General features: G+C 40.2%; 1 protein-coding gene across 5 annotated transcripts in view; it reads left to right on the forward strand.

Moving 5' to 3' along the window:
• Positions 1–21,294, forward strand: part of DYRK1A (dual specificity tyrosine phosphorylation regulated kinase 1A) — a 152,464-nt gene that overhangs the window by 114,450 nt on the left and 16,720 nt on the right. For 4 of the 5 annotated variants that reach the window (XM_086675963.1, XM_086675964.1, XM_086675962.1 and 1 more), the window contains 6 exons: positions 3,214–3,333; positions 5,339–5,527; positions 9,655–9,802; positions 14,160–14,446; positions 16,997–17,143; positions 19,440–19,580. In XM_086675963.1, coding sequence (XP_086532089.1) covers positions 3,214–3,333; positions 5,339–5,527; positions 9,655–9,802; positions 14,160–14,446; positions 16,997–17,143; positions 19,440–19,580 — 1,032 coding nt within the window. The remainder of the gene's footprint in view (positions 1–3,213; positions 3,334–5,338; positions 5,528–9,654; positions 9,803–14,159; positions 14,447–16,996; positions 17,144–19,439; positions 19,581–21,294) is intronic. The other variant, XM_086675965.1, reaches the window with a different exon arrangement.

Here is a 21,294-nt window from a genome sequence, read left to right on the forward strand (position 1 = left end):
ACAAGAAGCAGGAAAGGGAGAAAAAATGTCAAACGCTCAGGATTCAGCTTTGAGTCTAGCATAGATGCGTAACCGAGTGTTTGGAAAAGTCACTTCCTAATTTTGGGTTTGTGCTCTAGCAAGCAGCACGGTATCAGAACACAGAAGATTTGGCTGCCGAGCCTGAAATCGCCGTGAAAGTTAGTGGAGGGAGTGTTACTTGGTTTGTTCTTTCCACATAGTTTGAGCACCTGCTTGTACAAGGTGCCATTTGAAGCAATGAAATGCAGTCTGGTCTGAAGGCTGATTGTTTGTGGGCAGAATACCTGTGGTTTACATATACAGATGCTCCCAAAGTACTAACTTCTTTTGCAAGAAGTACATAAGAAAAGCACGGTATTTAGAATTAGCTGGGCAGTTTGGCCTCATAGACAGAGTTGGCCAACTGTGGAAGGGGTTGGGGATATTTTATAAAATGCAAGCACCTAGCGCACACTCCTGTCGAGTGTGGGAAAACCATCACTTCTTGTCGAATTTCTTGTATGTCCTGTACATTTGAAATTGTTGTCTTGATTGTGTGATTTTGGTGTTTTTGAGTGAGCATAATTGCTCCTGGAAAGATGGAGTCACTGGTTCGGTTTGTCCCATGTTTGAAACACCAGTGGAATTGTATATGGACAAGTTAAAAATTTAAAGAACCCAGTCACAGTTTTGTGTATAACTAATTTTAATAAATCCACATGCTTATTTTATTGATATTTATTAAGCACAACTCCGTGATGTTGCCCTACAAATAGCCTAAAAGCGACTCGGCCAAGAGGGTAGAATTGAGGCCTTCCCCTGACCAGGAAGGAGCTCCTGGCCCAGTGTTGTGTGGTTCAGGGCCCAGGACTTCGCAGGGTCTCAGTTCCCATCTCACAGGTGCCCTTTACGAGCTGCGGAACTCCGGCCGAGCATTTCACATCCTAGACTCCGGTCTCCCAGTTGCAAGCTGGTGACAAGAACACTGCTCGTTCTCAGGAGATCGTTGAGAGGATTCCATGAGCGATGCAGAAATCTGTGTATGCTTCTGACAGGGCGTGGAGCAAGTACTTGCTTCTCTTATTTTACTGTCAACTACTTAAGTCATTCATTTGTTTCTAACCGCAGCTACGCCTCCCGCCAAACTTTTCTTAGAGTAGTAACGAAATACCTCACTGGTTGAGGTTCTGTAAGATCTCATGGTGGGGTTTAGCCGCATTCCAGTGCTCCAAGGATGGTCTTGCCGAGTTAATTCCCTGCATGAGAAAACGTTGCCAGGGTCTTAAAAAATAAAGAAGGAAGTATGTTAAGGCAAACCTTTTTCATTATCTTAACTGCTTATAGCATTCATTCACATAAAAATAATTGACATGCTTATTACCAGTATTGTTACTCGATTAAATTACATCTCCAAGGAACAGTAGAAGAATAAAATATCCTGTGCATCTCACTGTACCTGCTCTTTATATTTAGCAAGATAAAATAACATATATTTGAAAAATTAAGTACTTTGGATTTTCTTATTACTTGCTGCCATCTTTGCAGACAAATAGTTCTAACCACCAAAGAGTTTTACCCCCTTAAACTTTATTTCGAACTTTAAGGAGGGAAAGATCATGAGGACAGAGAATGAATTAATAACCTACTACAGTAATTCAGTGAAATTACTCTCTGGATAATAGCTTTTTAGAGTTTGAGTATAGAGGCAGAGGAAACCAATGTTAATGTTAGTTTTAGAGAAAATGCACCTGGAAAACTGCCACGATCGCTCCCATCTTGTCTTACCAAGGGGATGGTGACTCTTAAGTCCACCATCACCTTACAGACCAACCCTCTGTTTTATTGGTGTGGGTTGACGTGGTTAATTATCCCAAGACCCCAGACATTTCGGTGAGGCCTTGGTATGATGCATTTGCTGTCTCTCAGCCCCTCACCTTGACCTGAGTGTCCTTGGAGAGGGGCTGTGCCAGGGGATCTGGCTCAGTCATTAGATTTTGTGGCATTGCTGTCTGCAAGAGCTAGACAGGAATCCGCGAATGGCTGGTGATGGTGACTGTAGGTACCTTGATGCACGTCATCGGTTTTGAGGATCTGTTGATGGCAAGAAGCCCTGTTGGGACCACAGTCCAGGATCATGGCACACTAGTGGAGGCATTCCTGGTGTATGTACGGAGGATGCTCCTGCTCTGGTCCCCCTCCCATCTAGCAGGAAGCTCACAGCCGAACTCTGACTACCTGTTACAGGATAAAAGGGACACCGTTTAGGATTCGGGTGGGGAGGTTGTTAATAGAATGTGGTTGGAATTAGTTTTTAAAAGAGTTTCACAAGCTTTAAAGTGTTCTCTGGAACTTACTTGGGGTCCCTTCCTAGTGTAATTGTAAGTAGAGATTTCGGTATTGTGGATTCATTGGTTTATTCAGCAGGTATTTATGAAACATATCGAATGTGCCCACCGCTGTTTTAGGCAAAGGGAATAATACACCACTGAACAAAGGAATCCCTGACTTTATGGAGTTTTTCTTGTAATGGGAGGAGAAGGAGAAAAAACTAGAACCAGTAAATGCGTAAATATAGTATGTCAGGTGGTGCTAAGTGCTAAGGCGGGGAGGGAATGCGGACAGTAAGCTGGGGCGTGTTACCCGGGAGAGCATGTTGTGTTAAAGAAACAAACGCAGGTTTCCGCCTTGCTTACAGGGCAGGTGTTTGTCAGAAGGCAGGGTCGAGGGTGTGGGGGGCTGCACGCCTTAGTGCCGGGCTCCAGTCTTGCCCCGTGGCCGCCTTGCTTTGTGGTGCCAGCGGGTCCCGACACCATGTCCTAGGAAGCTGAAAGTTGGGTTTGTCTTTGCCTTTGCCTTTTGTCAACCAGATCGGGCTTTAGGAATAATTCGGGAGAACTTTTTCCTTGTATGATGGAGAAGCCCTCTTGGGCAGTGGCGTGTGTGTCTCCTGGACTCATGGGTGTGTCTGTGATCCCACTTTAATTTGGGGAACGGGATCGAAAGCCACAGCTGGCACATTATCTTCTAATTTCACTTCTTTGTTCCAGTGGTCTTCATTGGAATCCAGGCGAAAGAGATAACTGAGAGAGAATGCATGATCTTCTAATGTAGATGTCTTTTTTTTTTTTTAATACCTGTACACAGGTTACAGAAGAGAGGGGATTCATACCAGTACAGTATAGTTAAAGTGCTAGTCTTTTCTGTCTATTTAAGGTGATGCCTGATATTGTCATGTTACAGAGGCGGATGCCCCAAACCTTCCGTGATCCAGCAACTGCTCCCCTGAGAAAACTTTCTGTTGACTTGATCAAAACATATAAGCATATTAATGAGGTAAGATGACTGATTTCTTTTAATAGCATATCTTGCAATAGAGCAGGGAAGAAAAGTTACTTTGTGGCCTTTTTAAATATACTAAACTTTATTCCCAGTGATTATAATATTGATGATTATTGTGTAGACCAGAGTGTTAATGATTTATAGGTAATGTAATTGTGTAAAAGAAAAAAACTATATTAGCAAGGACTGCAAAAAATTAAGATAATTGTAGGATGACTTCCCTTTTTTCCAAGTTGTATTTAATATATGCTGAGATCATGTTTCTGTAATAACTCTTCTCTAAAGCAAGAAAGGAGAAAAGGAGGGAATAATGACACTGTAAAATTATGCATATGTTAGAGTTTTGTGTAAATTATTATATGTCTTTCTGTTTTCGCCATGGATGTCAGGAAACTCAGAGTGAGATCTAATACCCAGTTAACAGGCATTTGGCCTACTTTATTTGATAGGTGTCTATTTCTGTGGCTTTAAATTGTCTTTTAAATTTTTAGGTGTGTGGCTTTATTGTAAATATTTGAAAGCGTTTTTGGTGGATGTAAATAGAGTAAAAAACATAGCACTTGGAATTACTCATATCACCTTGGCCCTTTGGCTCCAAACATTCTTTTTCTGGTGTCTTAGACCTTTGGCTTGATTGCCATCTGCTTCTAGCCGCAGCTCTAGCTCCGTAATTAATTATGAAATGAGCTTTTCTGGAGAAGAGTGGATGTGTCTATGCTTCCTTTCCTCTTCATGTGAGCTCTGTCTCCTTTCATACTAAAGGCTTGCCCCGTTCCAGCTCTGGAGCCATTTAACTAAAAGCATGTTCTTATGCATGTGTACAGTTTATATCAGTTTGATGCTGTTTAATGCCAGTATAGTTGTATTACTGTGGCAGTGTGGCAAGGTAAGATTAGTATGCACTCAATGATGAACATTTCTGCGTTGGATTTTGTACACAATGTGTTAGAAAAGATGTGCCAAACTAGTTTTGATTATCTGGAAAATTGTCAGCAGTTTATTAATGTCAGTTTGTTAATATCTGGGAGATGATTAACAAAGCTGCTGTTAACCTGTGGTGAAATCAGAGTTTCCCAGTAGCTTTGCTGAAGCAGGTTTTTAACCATTTTGGCACCTTGTAAACTAGAATTTTTCTGGTGTTATTCTGTGCAGTGTAATTTATAATTTCCTCAGTTAGTTACCAATTACTTGAACTATTGCCTAGTCTACCTGTAATTTTTTAACTGGCTTTAGAAACAATTTTGTAAGAAAAATAGATAGAAGGAGAAGAGCTCAACTGTGATCAGCCACAGGGTTTACGGCCCTTGGTATGGGGAAGGGGAAGGGGAAGGAGCGGCCGGCTTTCATTAATTGTTACGTTATTATAGGCTTAAAAACCGGAGTGTCTCAGACGGCCTTTTATATTAGGAAAATTTTAGTTCACACCCATCTAAACTTTCATTTTTAAAACCTTTTGCCTTAAGACCCAATATAAAATGGGGATGCAGGAAGTTGATAGGATGAAAAAGCTCTTTATTTGGTTTGGCATGTGTTGATTACATCAGTATCTACACACACACCCCCCTCCCTGCCCCCATCCCTCATATTATACTCGTACAAGCTCTGCCATCTCATTGTATACAAGTTATATCCTAGTTTAAGAAATCAATATAAATCAGACTCTGTTAGTCTTCTTGAATGGGATACTCTGACTAGTCACTTAGCATCTGTGGTTAAGATGTATAAACAATATAATTTAAAGGTGAATTTCACCGTAGACGTTTTTCAATGGTTATATATCAGTGTCATTACGTAATTCAAATAGCAACTATAGAAAATTCTTTATTTCATTTTTTTGTATTTGTTCTAAGGAATAAAAATTCATCAGTTTCTTCCTGATGGCACATTTGTCTCACGTATACTCTTGATCTATATCTCACACACACGCACGTGCACATGGCGCCTCCTCACCCCCAAAGATTTGAATTCTACACTTAACACCGGTACATTCTCATTTCAGGTTTACTATGCAAAAAAGAAGCGAAGACACCAACAGGGCCAGGGAGACGATTCTAGTCATAAGAAGGAGCGGAAGGTTTACAATGATGGTTATGATGATGATAACTATGATTATATTGTAAAAAACGGAGAGAAGTGGATGGATCGTTACGAAATTGACTCCTTGATAGGCAAAGGTTCCTTTGGACAGGTAATTTAATGGAAAATGCTGTATTTCCTAAATTAGAGCTTCCTAGTGAATCATGTCGTTATGCCTTTTCCTCAGTAGTACACTTTCAATGTCTGTAAATAGATGTAAACAGCAGATATGTAAGTATTTGGGGTTATCATGGTCCTTCAAAGGCACTAAAACTGCATCAGCTCTAAAAACTCCATTAGACTTCCCATATTTACTTTCCAGAGCTATCAAGTACTTACCTTACTGATACATGAGTTGATTGGAATCGCTAACAGGTAGTATTGCCCCTTTCATATGGATTGTGTATGGTCTCTGGATGATTCTTCACTATGGATGCAAGAGATAATTACCTTCCTATCTGATACTCCTCTTCAAAAAGAAAAGAGTTCAGTTGGTACAGCAGGTGCCCTGCCACTTTTTTAGAGGCTGGGAAAGCCAGGGGCTGTGTCCTGGTTTTTCTCTCAACTTACCTTCTGTTATCAGGCCTTGAAGTGGGCACATGGTCTTCAGGGTTTCCTCTTCCCGTTCTCACGGTACCAGCACGGCTGATACCGTGACTGTGATGGAAAGGATCATTCAGCAGCTTCTAGCTTCTAGCAGCTTCTAGCAGGAAAAGAGAGGAAGGGGCTCCCCAATAGAACTCGGTGTTTCTCTTTATTCCTGGCCTCGTCTCCACCCACAGCCCTTCCGTCCTCACCTGCCCACCCAGCCTCAGCGTAGGGCGCAAAACCCTAAATATGGCGGTCTCTTGCATCAGTTGTGCTCAGACCGAGAGCCATCGCACCTTCGTCCTTGCACTTTGAGGAAATCTTTTCTCTGGCTGTGGACCTGCCCCGCTAGCTGCTCCCACTTGTCAGTCCTATCTCATTGAGTCCCCAGGCTCTGTTTGGTGTGAGGTGTGATTTACTGCTGATCCCAGTCTCCTTTGCCTCACGCCCTTTGTGTGGTGAGGCCATCACTAACCTGCAGTTCAAACACTTCTTTGGACTTTTCAGTGATGAGGATAGAATGGGTTTCAAAATGACTTTCCTGAACCACCTTTAAAGAAAAATGGTTTTGTTTTGTTTTGGGGCCTTTTAAAACTATGGAACCCGCGTGCTCCTATTTACCCATTCCTGCTCTGAGAGAAGGAAAAATAATGTCTTTTTTTCAGCCTGTGCATGCGTCTGATCACACTTAGGACAAAAAATGTACTGTGGGCCATTAGCAGCCACCCAGAAAAGACCCAGAAAAATCTTCAGCTATTAAACCTGTAAGGAAATACGTACAAGGTTGCTAGGAGGCCTCTGTAATTCCAGTGTGGCTCTTCAAGGCCCTGGTGCCACCTGTGTATAGTATCTGCCCCTTCCCGCTTTCAAATTCCAAGTAGTTGCAGTACTTGTAAAGAACTCAGGGACCTTCTCCTTGATTTGTAACCTCTTTTTCTTTGAGTTAGGGGTTTCTCAGTGTTGGGGGAGTCCCTCTTTATGAAGTATTACTTCTTTTGTCAGAAGCAGCTCCTTCTCTCTCAGGGTCTCCTAAGGAAAGGCGTGTCTGAGGCCCAGCTTTTAGTAAGGCCGCACGCACCCTAGATCCAGGGATTGCTGGCTCCACCTTGAAAATCACACCAGCTACTTGGGCATCTGCCTTCAGTAGGACAGTTTTCTAACCCCTGTGTTGTTCACCATGGAAATTGTGCCATACAGCCGACTCTCTAAACTTCGTTTTCCATTTTGGTTTTTTGGTTTTCCCTAAATATGTAGTCTTTGAGTTCAGAGTGATGTTTTTCTCCTCCCCTTCACTTTGATTTTCTCATACTTTAATTCCTAAGAGCAAGTGAGCATAGTTAAATGATTGAAAATTGAGACCCGTTGACCTCAAACTCCATCTCATCAGGTTAGACTGATGCCTGCCTTAGGCTCACGCGTGTTCAGGTTCAGGACCCGTCACTCACCAGGTAATGTCTTCCATACTGACTTGATCAGATTTTCTCTGAACTCTGCCAGATCCTTATCAAGTAAGGTGCTCCTTCATTTCTTTAGCCAATGGTTAGGAGTCTTGATTGCACATTGAAATTTCCCAGGGAGCTTTGGCAGGGGGTGGGGGGGGGGGATGTTGGGGGGAAAGGACTGCTACCTGGGCTTGTAAACCAATTAAACCAGAATCTCTGTGGCTGGATTCTGCGCGTTTGTATGTTTTCAAGCTGCCTGTTGAATGTGTAATTCAGGGTCAGAAACCATTGCTTTAGCATTTAGCCGGTTAACTATTTGCTAAGTCAGTAAATAGTTGGGCCCGTTAGTGGCCTTTGTCCTGGAGACCATTAGGATCCGGGCGTAGAACTGCAACTCTTGGTGCCGTCAATATAGTCAGTGAAACAGAAGAATATCAAAACCGCTTGGTCAGATGTTTATAGGGGTAGCCTCCGATTTTAAAGACAGTAGATACTCTTTTTTCTAGAATTGGATGAAACCAGAAATAATTGCATTTTTCATTCCAAGTTTGATTTAAAAAAATTTTTTTTAACAAGTTATTTATTTTTTTGAGAGACACAGAGATGGCGCAAGTGGGGGAGGGGCAGAGAGAAAGGGAGACAGAATCCCAAGCTGGCAGCACAGAGCCTGATGTGAGGCTTGAACCCACGAAACCGCGAGATGGTGACTGGAGCTGAAACCAAGAGTCGGACGCTTAACCGACTGAGCCATCCAGGCACCCCTCCGAGTTTGATTTTAATTGGACCATTTGTAATATACCATTGACGATATATTTAACCTTGACTGATGTAAATCTTCATACGTTCCATTCTCTTCCTCTCCTCTAGTGGTACTCAGCCTCCAAATTGGAATTACCTGGAGTTCTACCTACATCTATCTCCAGGCTTTCTGAATATGCTAGAAAATGTATAAAAACTCTTGCCTATTCAGATTGTATGTATTATAAATATAAATTAACATTTAATCAGATTGCTCTTTCTGATTTGTGGATAGTTCTCTTTTATCAATGTATTGATTTCCTGAGTTTTTTAAATGTTTATTTTGTGTGTGTGCGAAAGAGATAGTACGTGAATGGGCGAGGGGCAAGGAGAGAGGGAAAGAGAGAATCCCAAGCAGGCTCAACCCTGTTGGCCCAGAGCCCGACTTGGGGCTTGATCTCACAAATCGTGAGATCATGACCTGAGCCAAAATCAAGAGTTGGATGTTTCTGACTAAGCCACCCAGGCGCCCCGATTTCCTAATTTTTATGTAACTCTCTTTGTTAGTAGTGTGAAACTCCTTTTAAATGAGTAAAATTAAGATGAGAGGTGTACATGGTGATTTGCTTATGAACACTCCACTTTCCTTAGCATTGATTCCTACTTTAAAACTATCAAAATCCACTAATTGTGGCTTTTACCTTATATCCTGGAACTTGCTGAGTAATTTGTATTAGATTTATTTTTTTTAAGTAAACCTATTCTTTTGTTATATACCCGTGTTTGTGAAAATCTAACTTAAGGTTAGGAAGCTTTCTGCATTTTTCAAATGACTCAGAACCTTATTTTAAATATTTTACCTGAGGGGTGCCTGGGTGGCTCAGTCAGTTGAGTGTCCAGCGTTGGCCCAGGTCATGATCTCAACAGTTTATGAGTTTGAACCCCACTTTTGGGCTTTGCCCTGACAGCGTGGAGCCTGCTTCGGATTCTCTGTCTTCCTCTCTGTCTGCCTCTCCACCACTCATGCGTACTCTCTCTCAAAAATAAATAAACATTAAAAAAACTTTAAAAAATAAATAATTTACACATATACTTGAGATTTAAACCAGGTTTTTCTCCCATTAAAAGGTTAGGAGAATTGTTTTATAGTGTCATTTAGTAAAAAAGGTAAAAAAGCAAAGCACTTGTCATGATGTAAATTTGTTTCTGGAGAAATCTGGCTTTTGTTAAGAAGGCAATATTGTGGATATTTAGAAATACTGTAAGGATACAAAAGAAATGTAACTGAAAAGGTTGACTTAAAGTTGACTGTAAAGTAGTAAATGGATGAGACTGAATGGAAACGAACAGGACCTCATCTTAGGGAGATGAGAAGAATGAGAATTAGGTAAATATACAATTAAAGTTAAATGTAGAATGTCGTGCAGTTGTTGCCATTAGTAGAGAATTATTTATCTTTTTTCTCTTTTAGGTTGTAAAAGCATATGATCGTGTGGAGCAAGAATGGGTTGCCATTAAAATAATAAAGAACAAGAAGGCTTTTCTGAATCAAGCCCAGATAGAAGTGCGACTTCTTGAGCTCATGAACAAACATGACACTGAAATGAAATACTACATAGGTAAACAAACAGGCACACAAAGCCATGTGCCCTCACATGGGCCAGAAGTTTGAGTTCATGGTTGTTTTTGAATGAGAATATGTTAATTTTTAAAGTGATAGGTTAAAAATTCAACTGTTTATTTCTGTTGGAGGGCATAGATTTTTGTCAGTTACTCGATCTGGCAGTAATATTCTAAATCTTGGGGAATGTGCATTCCTCGTGGTGTATAATTTAGAAACACAAGAATAGTATCATGTTTTGCAACTTACTAGTGCCATTTGTTTGCTGTAATGATGCACTTTATCCAGGGGTCCTCTTTTTAGCAACTTTAACTGTTTCTCCTACCCTCAGAAATTAGAAGTAAGCCAAATATATTACAATAATAGAACTAGTTTTGGAATGTCTGAGCCAAGTTCTCAGACTCCTCCTCAGGCTATCTGTCAGTTTGACAGCATTAGATGCTGTTAAGACTTATTACCACAGAAAAGAGGTAATGGCCACTATTTCTTGAACTCCTATCATATTCCTTGTGCTTTTCTTCCATCATCTGTAATAGAGTAGTCCTGTAAGGAAAGCGGTAGGGTCCTTAGATTATAGACTGTGTTTACAAAGTGTAACATACCCAGGATCCCAGGGGCTCTGCAGCTAGCATCTGAACCTACCTCTGCTGGAATCTAGACCCTGTGTTTGTTTCCTTGTCTTACAGTGTTTTTCCTGAAAACAAAAAAGAGGAAAATTCTCGAAATAGTGAAGTCAGTTGATATATGGGCCCAACAACATCTGAATATACCTTGTTTAATACTGTTCTCAGTCAAATCTAAAATGCCAAGGATTGTAAGATCCCATTATTCTATGTGCCAAGAAACAAATTGCTACCAAGAGTAAATATAAAATACCATCAAGTTTTAAGATTGAGACCTTAGGATCAACTAACTATAGAAGTTTCTCTAGGCATGTATACATAGCAACTCATTTCCAGAAATGCTGGCCTGACTTGATAAACATGAGGTTAAATTTTATTTAATAAATATCTTTTTATGAATAAGTGGGCATTATGATTCTTTAGTGTGCCCAAAATGGTGGAAACAAAAAATGTTTAAAGATGTAAGGTTCAGATACCAAGATCAGATTTCCTTTATGAAACCGCCTTCATTCCCTAGTGTTACAGTAAAATGACCTTAATATTATTAATTTTTCTTAATTTCTTCTCTGTAGAGAAAACCTGATATAATCCATAGTAATAACATGTCTATTTAAACCCTTTTCTTTTTTTTTTTTTGTTTATTTATTTTTGAGAGAGAGAAACACAAGTGGGGGAGAGGGAGAGAGAGACAGAGACAGAGACAGAGAGACAGAGACACAGAATCCGAAGCAGGCTCCAGGCTCTGAGCTGTCGGCACAGAGCCTGACGCGGGGCTGCAACCCACGATCTGTGAGATCATGACCTGAGCCACAAAGTCAGATGCTTAACTGATTGAACCACCCAGGTGCCCCTAAAACCTTTCATACTCACTGAACATTTACTGTTCAGTGTCAGTTATAACGTGTAAATTTGAGCCTGTTTTCGTTCAAAGGGCTTAGAAGCTCAAGAAGGACATTTGAAGGATACTTGACTTATAATCTGTGAACATCTTCCTCCTCACTCTTGTGTTTTGTGTTTTGAGTGTTTGCTTAAGTAGTAGAGAAAATGTTGATGGCATTACATTTGAATTCTGTCTTACGGAAAGAAAACATGGCAAATTTACAGTAAGCATTCAATAAATGTTAGTTATTCAGGTGTATATGATAATGGCTGTCAATTTGTTTTTAATAAACTGACTTTAATGATTATTAATGGCATCAATTATTATAGATGCTTTTGGGATGCGTTTTTTTTTTTTTTTTTAAAGTTTTTATTTAGGAAGGTGGTGAATGCACAGTGTCTCAAGAAACTGAGGCTCTATATTGGAAAACAAGCAAAAACTTTAAGATTAGACATAGCCGTGCCAGGAGAATTGACACTTAAAGTTTAAGATGTCTCAAAGTCATGTTGCTCTTTTGTGATGTCAGTAACTTCTTTTTGTTTTGAAGTGATTGATAAGAATCATTTATTCTAATAGTTTGTAGTCCTAGGTCTTTGAGCCTAAAAAAAAAAGTCTTCTTTACCATGCAGCATAATTGCTCACGTGGATTATTTGGTATCTGTCATGGGTCTAGTTAAAATTCACTTTAGGTTTAGAACAAAGTCTTGCTGACCCTCAACAAAGTTCAGTTAAAAAGGTAACACAACCGTATCCCCAAAGTTCGGTGAAAAAGATACATAAATGTATTTGTGTTTGAGCTTTCTTTGACAATGTCTTTAGTGCTCAGCCCATTGTAGTTACTCAGTAAATGAGTAATGAATTGGGAAGTCAGGTGGAACCAAGCGGATTGATCTTCCATTCGAAGAACTTTGTAATCACAGAGTTTCTTAAAGGAATTTTTGTAATTACACTGGAGTTTTGACATCAGTTACTTTCTACATTCTTTTTGTGGCTACTGCTTCATCAAATTAAAACTCTTGACCATGTTGCTGGGGTGTCTTCTTGCCCATGGAGCTCTGTTTATAGTATTAAACCTATGCGCTTCACTGATTAAGAGCAGATGTTATACATTCTTTTTTTTTTTTTTTTTTAATTTTTCTTAATTTTTTATATTATTATGGAGAGAGAGAGAGAGCAAGCAGAGGAGGGTTAGAAAGAGGGAGACAGAGAATTCAAAAGAGGCTCCAGGCTCTGAGCTGTCAGCACAGAACCTGATGTGGGGCTCGAACCCACTAACAGGGAGATGGTGACCTGAGCCGAAGTCGGACGTTTAACCGACCGAGCCACCCAGGAGCCCCAGATGTTATACGTTCTTAGGTAACCTTTAAGGATTCTTTTTATTTTCAGAGTGTTGAGTTGTACTGTAGACTCCTATAGAGCCGTTTAGCATTTGTATTATTTATCCCAGCTTTGGATTGTTTGTATCAAGAATGATGTGAAACCAATGTTGACGGGCCCTGCTCCTGGGGAGGCCATTCAGGAGCACACAATGTATCCCCCATTTTTGGGGACCAGAGATTGAATACCGTCATAGTTACTCCAGATAGATCTGTAGAGAAACCTGTTTTTTTGTGAAACTAAGAGACCAAAATGAAGGTAACCTTGACAGATGGTTGTTTTATGTCATTCCAGTTGAGTAACAAGTGTTCAGCTTGGTATATATAAGAATTTTATAGTGAAGGGCATCACTTTATTGAATGACCTCATCTGATGTGCAGTCAGTGTTAATACTAAAAGCACAATCTTTGAAGCAATTTAGTGTGTATTAAGCCTTTTTAGAGGTCAACACTGATCGCATATAATGGCTTCTGTACTCTTTTTTTTCTCATTCGTGAGCCTGCTTACAATTTCTTCTTGTGATTGAGCTTTATTTTCAAGTTTTCCCAAACCTTCAGTTGTGCACAAGATATCCCATGTACCAGTTTGATGAACATAATCAAATGCCTTGATTATGAACTCTAATTCTTGTAAAGCATGCTTTTCACATACTTGTTTTATTTGCCTAAAAGAAAAAAGATCTGTGCCTTCCTTTGACAATTGTTACAGGAAATTACTAGTGAGATCCAAGGCTCAGCAAAGCGGAATATGGATATATATCAGAGCCTGAGAGCCGCCTACAGCAGCATGGTCACAACCTGGAGATCCCAGTGGGTGGGGCTTTATATGAAGTTGTGAGGTTGGGCTCTCAGGGAGTAAAAAATACTTTCTCATAGAAGTGAGCAGAAAGTCACTGAAGTATTCTCAGTATTGTTTGTCAGTTTGCTATGTGTGTTTTCAGACCTGATTTCTTTTTTTTTTTTTTTTTTTTAATTTTTTTTTTTTTTCAACGTTTATTTGTTTTTGGGACAGAGAGAGACAGAGCATGAACGGGGGAGGGGCAGAGAGAGAGGGAGACACAGAATCGGAAACAGGCTCCAGGCTCTGAGCCATCAGCCCAGAGCCCGACGCGGGGCTCGAACTCCCGGACCGCGAGATCGTGACCTGGCTGAAGTCGGACGCTTAACCGACTGCGCCACCCAGGCGCCCTTTTTTTTTTTTTTTAAACTAAGCATTTTGGTGATACTTCTCACGTTATATTGCTGATTGGCAGGCACGACACCTGTTTAATTAGCAGGTGAACAATCTAGATATTCCTGACTGGTTACAGAATGTGCTGTTAGTGCAGAATGCCGATCTCCAAATTTTAACTTGGTTTTCACTCTACATTTGACGTGGAAATGTTGTTAGACTGTTTGAGAGTTCATGCATGCATACATTATTCTCATCTTATTGGTATATATAATTTAAAATGACACTTTTTCTTCCTCTTTCAGTGCATTTGAAGCGCCACTTTATGTTTCGAAACCATCTCTGTTTAGTTTTTGAAATGCTGTCCTACAACCTCTATGACTTGTTGAGGAACACCAATTTTCGAGGTGTCTCTTTGAACCTAACACGAAAGTTTGCACAACAGATGTGCACTGCACTGCTTTTCCTCGCGACTCCAGAACTTAGTATCATTCACTGTGACCTAAAACCTGAGAATATCCTTCTTTGTAACCCCAAACGCAGTGCAATCAAGATCGTTGACTTTGGCAGTTCCTGTCAGTTGGGGCAGAGGGTAAGTATATTTCAGGACTTGTGTATTAAAGTAGAATTAGGTAAAAGTGTAGGTAGATATTTGAGATATTAATGTGTATACAATTCAGAGGTAATCACAGGATGGTTATCTTTAAAATGTGCTGCTTGAATCACATTGTGTTGAAACCTATTTTGGGGAAGTATCTCTTCAAATGCAAATAGTTAGGTTTTGAATGAGAAGGTATTGGTTTTTTAGAATGGGGTTTAAAAAATGACCTGTGTGCCTAAAAGAGAGAATAGGAGATGAGCGAATTAAATATTACGTGGATCTGTGTATTTTCCAAGTAGAGGTTTTAGTATAAATTTGGGGCTATTCCAGTACTAGAGCATTGAATCCTTGCTATGAAATATTTCTCTAAAGATCAAGATAAATGTGTTTCTCCAAAAACTGGTAAGTTAAGAAAAATACAGGTAATTTTACATTACACATGGTGATCTTGTATAGAAATTACACAGTTGGTTAGTATACTTGTGTTGATAAATAAGTTTAAATCTTTTTTGCCCTGTATACATTCTGACACATGTCCAAACTGGTTTTTCTCAGACTGCTGAAGACAGACCTGTCTATAGCAATAAATGGATTTAGATTTGGCTGATGGAAGAAAGATTTTTCCTGCTATTCTTTCTAGCGTTAGTGAAAGCTACCCTTAACAGCGGGTTTTGCATATAGAATAGGAGTGATAGGTTGCTCTCTTCTTGAAAGGAAGTCAGATCCCCATTTGATGATGTTTTACTTACTTCAGACACTGTTCCTATTTACTTGAAAGTATTGAAACTGCACTTCTTAGCGGGGGGAAAAAAGGAAAGGCCACAACTGACTTTCAGATACTATTTCATGTTGGCTTTCCGCTTTTTGTTTTTCCCGATTGGATTTCTTATCCTGTGCAACTTTTCTGTTGCACAATCTTTTTGTGTTTTAAGCATGGCTGGTTAATTTAATCGTGGAGGTTCATAGCCAGTTAACAGGACTATCAGGCTTTTTGTTACTTTCTACAACTTGTCTCATGGTAGCAGTGTTCTGTAGATCACTGATTGAGATTTAGGGGAGTGGGAAGCAAAGTTTGGGGTTTCAGATGCCTCTGAAAATCAAGAGATGTGCGTAATTGTTGATGTGGATGAAGTATATTGTGAATGGGAAATACATGCCCATCTTGAACGTCATTTGAATAGATTTAGGTTTGGAAAATTTCTACGCCCTCACCTTTTAAACCTAAATCCTATGTTGTGATCTAATATCAAACACTACTGTGCCTCTCCAGCCAAATTGAGACCGCTATCCCTTTAGCTCCGTGAGGTTTAAACTATGTGAGCGTGTCAGGTGAGAGTGAGAGATCCTTCCTGAGACGCACACCCAGTGGCCCTGCCCTGCCCTGCCCTGCACTTACTGGTTCCATCTCAGAAGGTGGCCGGGCAGGCATGTTGCAGGGGATTTGGGTGCACAACCTTGTAGATGACCCAGCCGCTGCTTTGACCAAACCGAATAGACGAGTGACAGACGTAAGCTGGGAAATGAGACCTTTGAGATGTAGGGAGTCGTTGGGGCTTACCGATGCTGTTGGCCCTCCACAAACTTGGAAACGTAATACTTCTTACCTCTCCCTTTGAATTTCACTTTCTTCATTCTGACAAGGCCTTAGGTTTGGGGTTGATCTGCTTATGGGGCATCAAATTGTTTTTGGGGACTCGGCTAGAGTTTTAGGTGGGAGCCACAAAAGCATCCGTGAGAAAGCACCACGCCGCTGGCCACCTAATTGGACTGTTAAGTGTGAAGAGCTTTAGTTAGGAGGATTTTGTTTCTTTCTTTCTCTTTTTGAGTAAAACTTTGTTTGCTTTCCTGATGTTTCTAAATACAAATTTATGATGGCTGAAAATGAATTGGTCTCTAGGGACATTCTCAGATTACTTCATTGAAAATTATCCATTTCAAGATTTTTTTCCCTAAGAATTCTCAAATGGAGGTGGAGGAGGACAGGGCAGAGAAGAAGTGATTGATCAGGAATGACCTCCGGTTGCATTTTATATGGGGGTGTTTCTCAGATACGTCTGTGAAACCAGTACAGTAATAGATGTCTGAATTTTCATTTACATTGTACTGAGTTTATTTGACTTGATGCTGAAGTACATTCTGTAGGTTAATTAAAATACAGTTTAGTCCTTAAATTAGTGGCAAACCAAGTGCTATCCATGGCAGGAAAGAGTAATTAATAGGGAGACCCTATTCTCAATAATGTCTTTTTTCTAACAAAACATAATTGTTTTAAGGTGTATCTTGATTGCCAGTTAGGATTGGACTAAATGAAAGGGCTTGAATTGTATGTTTTGCATTTCACAGTGTGATTAACCACTCTCTTGAAATGTTTGTTTAGATGATACTTGTAGCATAAAGGTGAAATCAGTAAATGGAACCCCAACTTAGGAGTTAGCCAATTATTTTTTCTGTTGATACCAGATAAATGTTCTTAATTCAGTGTTGAGCACAATTAAACACAACTTATGTTGGAATTTAATATGATATTGCAATATATTTCAGATATACCAGTATATTCAGAGTCGCTTTTATCGGTCTCCAGAGGTGCTACTGGGAATGCCTTATGACCTTGCTATCGACATGTGGTCCCTTGGGTGTATTTTGGTTGAAATGCACACTGGAGAACCTCTGTTCAGTGGAGCCAATGAGGTATATGATGATTGCTTTCTAAATTCTGTTTCTGTTTTCATAATTCCCTTTTGTTTTTAATCTTTGTGTAATCTTAAAATTTTTTTTAGGAAAAGACGTCTGCTTATAATCAAGTTAAATATTCAAATGTTGGGTCAGTTTTGAATTTATATTGTTCATTTAAAAAGTTTTTCAATTCTTATAATGGTGAGTTTAGGATTTTGAGATGGGAAGCGAGATCTTTTCATCTGCTAATAAGGAGAACAATAAGTTAGATTAGAAAATGTTACACATTTTGGTTTAAATGTTACAGATTTTAAGTATAATATAACAGAAAAAGGTAACAAAGGCACGAGGGCCACTATGAAAACAGTGTCAACATTGCTGTAAATTTTGAGGGTACGATTTAGAATTTAAGAAGTGATGGCTGGCAGCCTTGATGAGATTTGATCTGAGTAATTTAGGGTGAATTACGATTATAGAATTTTAGAGCTACAGGCTATATGTAATTCTTTTAATTCATGGGTTTCCGGTCTGTTCTCAGAAGGTGTTGGAAAGTCAGAGGCAGTGCCTAGGAGGGCACGGGAGAGGCCATGCTCTCTTGTAGTCAGAGGAATTGGACTTCCATTAGCTTTAAAACCTTGTGGGTTTTTTTGTGTTTTGAAGAAAAGTTAACCATTACAGATCTTGATCAGTCCATGCATTTATAAATAAGAAAAGAAAGACCATGACTTACACAGGGTTATACAACTCTTTTTTTTTTTTTTAATTTTTTTTTTTAACATTTATTTATTTTTGAGACAGAGAGAGACAGAACATGAACGGGGAAGGGGCAGAGAGAGAGGGAGACACAGAATCGGAAGCAAGCTCCAGGCTCTGAGCCATCAGCCCAGAGCCTGACGCGGGGCTCGAACTCACAGACCGTGAGATCGTGACCTGAGCCGAAGTCGGACGCTCAACCGACTGAGCCACCCAGGCGCCCCTATACAACTCTTAATATGGCGTCGGAAACTTGTCCCTTCCATGCTTTTAATTCACTTGAACTACAGGAGTAGTGAGCTAGTCCTGGGCAGTAACTGGCATAGTGTGTGTTTGGTATTGTTTTGTTATCCTTAATATTATCCTGTAAATCAGGATCTTTCTCATGAGCTTACACAGTATTAAATTCAATTGTATGAATTCTAACTAAAACATAATGAGATACAATTAACTGTATTTTATTAAATCATGTGAAACTTCAGTGGCTTCCACCTCACCCATTGTAAGAGCCAAGTTCTTTGAGTGGTTCAAAGAATCCCCCATTCCCTGTGACTCCAGCGCTCTCTCTACGACCTTGCCTCCCCTCACTCTCTCTGGACCAGCACGCAGCCTTACTCTGTGGTCCCTTGGAAACCGTAGCCACAGGCCCATAGTACTAAGGCCTTTGCATTAGTGCTTCTCCGTGCCTGAAATGCCCTTTCCCCAGGGAGCGCGTGGCTCCTTCCCTCCCTGCCTGGGTCTTTGCTGTCATACCCTCTTCCTGGTGACACCCTGCTTTCGGTTGCAGTGCCCCTTCTCACCCTCCATCTTTGAATTTCCTCATGGTTCTTCGTCGTCATCTGACATAATGTATTTCATTATGTGTTTGTTCATTAGTGATCTCTTCCCCTATCATACGAACTTTTTGGCAGGGATTTTTTTTAATCTGTTTTGTTTACTGCTATGTTCTACTGAGCATGGCTTCTAGCATATAGGAGACACTTGGTATTTGAGTGAATGAACCTGCACTTAAAAGTATACTTTATTTGGTCCACACTTTATTAAGCCTGTGGGATTTTTTTTTGGATGGTTATTTGATTTTACGTGTTCATTTGTTTAATTGTCTGCCCTGCCCTGTGTGGAATGGTGGGCTCCAGGAGGGCAGGGACTGTATCTCTTTTGTTCATTATCGTGTGCTCAATGCCTAAGAGGAGTGCCTGACACGCACAAGATGCTCTGTTTAAAATTTATGGATGAGGGGCGCCTGGGTGGCTCAGTCGGTTGAGCATCCAACTTCGGCTCAGGTCATGATCTCACGGTCTGTGGGTTCGAGCCCCGTGTCGGGCTCTGTGCTGACAGCTCAGAGCCTGGAGCCTGTTTCCGATTCTGTGTCTCCCTCTCTCTCTGACCCTCCCCTGTTCATGCTCTGTCTCTCTCTGTCTCAAAAATGAATAAAACATTACAAAAAAATTTAAAAAGAAAATAATAAAATTTATGGATGAACGAATGAACTGGTGAGGAGAAGCAGGATGTACTACCGTAGAAGTTACAGGCGTTTTTGTTTTTATTTTTAATACAGGTAGATCAGATGAATAAAATAGTGGAAGTTCTGAGTATTCCACCTGCTCACATTCTTGACCAAGCACCAAAAGCAAGAAAGTTCTTTGAGAAGTTGCCAGATGGCACTTGGAACTTAAAGAAGACCAAAGATGGAAAACGGGTAAAATAGGGAAACTTGATTTATTTATTTATATTTTTACATATATATTTATTTAGCCTGTGTTACTTATTTCACCGCAGCTGTTGGTAGCTCACTTTGTATTCACTTGAAATCAGTGTCTCCGTTAACAATTTCATTAATAACCTAGGCGTCTGCTTTCTTCAAAAGTTGGGTATAGTTTGCCCTGGACTGTCTGTATGGACGAGTGTGTGTTTAATGGGCAGAGTTAAGGCTTCACGTTGGAAACCGTATGTCTACCGTGTGACACAGCTGATCAAATCACCGTGCCTCATTTCAGCAGTAGAATCCGAAAGTTCAGCCTCTGTCTGTCACAGTGAGTGTATATAACCACGTCACAGTAAACAGTACTGCAGCTGTGGGCAGTAGAGGTCAGGATTGCAGTAAACGGCTTTTTCAAAACAATTAGTTCCGACGGGAGAAAAGAATTTTTGACTTGGGCGATTTGTGGCAAGAATATCAACCGACTCCGTAATCCTTCGGCAGATTTCAGTTCTGGTTCCTAGCTCGGTGGCATGGACGGCAGGGATGTCAGTCCAAAACCCTTGCGGTTAAGGTTTTCAAAATGTTAGGTTGTTGTAGTAATTTTCTTCTGGTTTCAGATCGCTAGACTGCGTCAGTTTAACAGAGTGAACGATGGCAGTTTCGCATCCTGATCTACTTTTTGTTTTATATAAATGTGAAAATAATCATGTGTTTTGTAATCTAGTTTGTCTCTGGTGTAAGATGAACGTGATGTATCAATACCCGATGGTGTGTGATCTTTGCACCAGACACCTTGGGGTTGTAGTTTAAACACGTTGTTGCCACTTAGGACGATTTCCGCGCCACTTTGTATTTTGCATTTTAGCGATGCTGCCACCAGGTGTCCTTTCCAGTGAACTGAAGATGATGGTTCTTGGCTTTAATTCACCTTCACGTAGGCTTTTAATACCAAACGATTTTCTTTAGAAGATTTAAAAATACATCCGTAATTGTATCTTTCATACCTGATTGTAACTTACTGCACTCTGCCTTATTCTCTGAGCTCTAGGCAGGGCAATATCTGGCAGCCACAGTCAGCCTCCTCCCGCTAAGGAAGGGATGGCAAACACCACACAAGCATCCTGACTCCTTTTGCCTTTATCCACGGAGCGAGCTTCTCAGTCATGGCCCCTTTCCCCTTGAACCAGAGCACAGCCTGGGGATCCTTAGCTTCACCAGCATTCAAGGTAGCTCTAGCCAGTCGATTTCAAATAGAGTTGGAGGGCATGAAACCTCCTTTGTGTTTTCTCTCTCCGCAGTACAGGCGGCTACTGCTTTCTCCATTTGGAATCTTTTTGTTTTTTGTTGTTTTTTTTATCCGCCAGTGTTTTCTTTTTTTCTAAAGAAAACATTCATCCCATCCCATGCATATCTCTGCCTTATAAAACCACAGTGAAGCTACTATGGGCTGAAACCTATCATTTCTCCCAAACTGAGCTATAATTACTTTTTAACAAAATTATGGGGGGGGGGTGCATTTCAGAAAAGAGTAGATAAATCTTTTCCCTTCTTAAAACTGAAAGTATCTTAACCTGTATTTAATAACTCTTACTTAACTGTAGGTTTTATGAGATTTCCCTTAGTTGCAATTAGCAACTCATTTAAGAAACTTAAAGTATAAAATAAGTATTTGTCTTCGGACATAGGTAAGTTTTGCACCAACCAAAAACTC

This window comes from Puma concolor, chromosome C2, assembly GCF_028749965.1.
Source record: "Puma concolor isolate L17-30 chromosome C2, mPumCon1.1.hap2, whole genome shotgun sequence".
NCBI classification, from domain to species: Eukaryota; Metazoa; Chordata; class Mammalia; order Carnivora; family Felidae; genus Puma; species Puma concolor.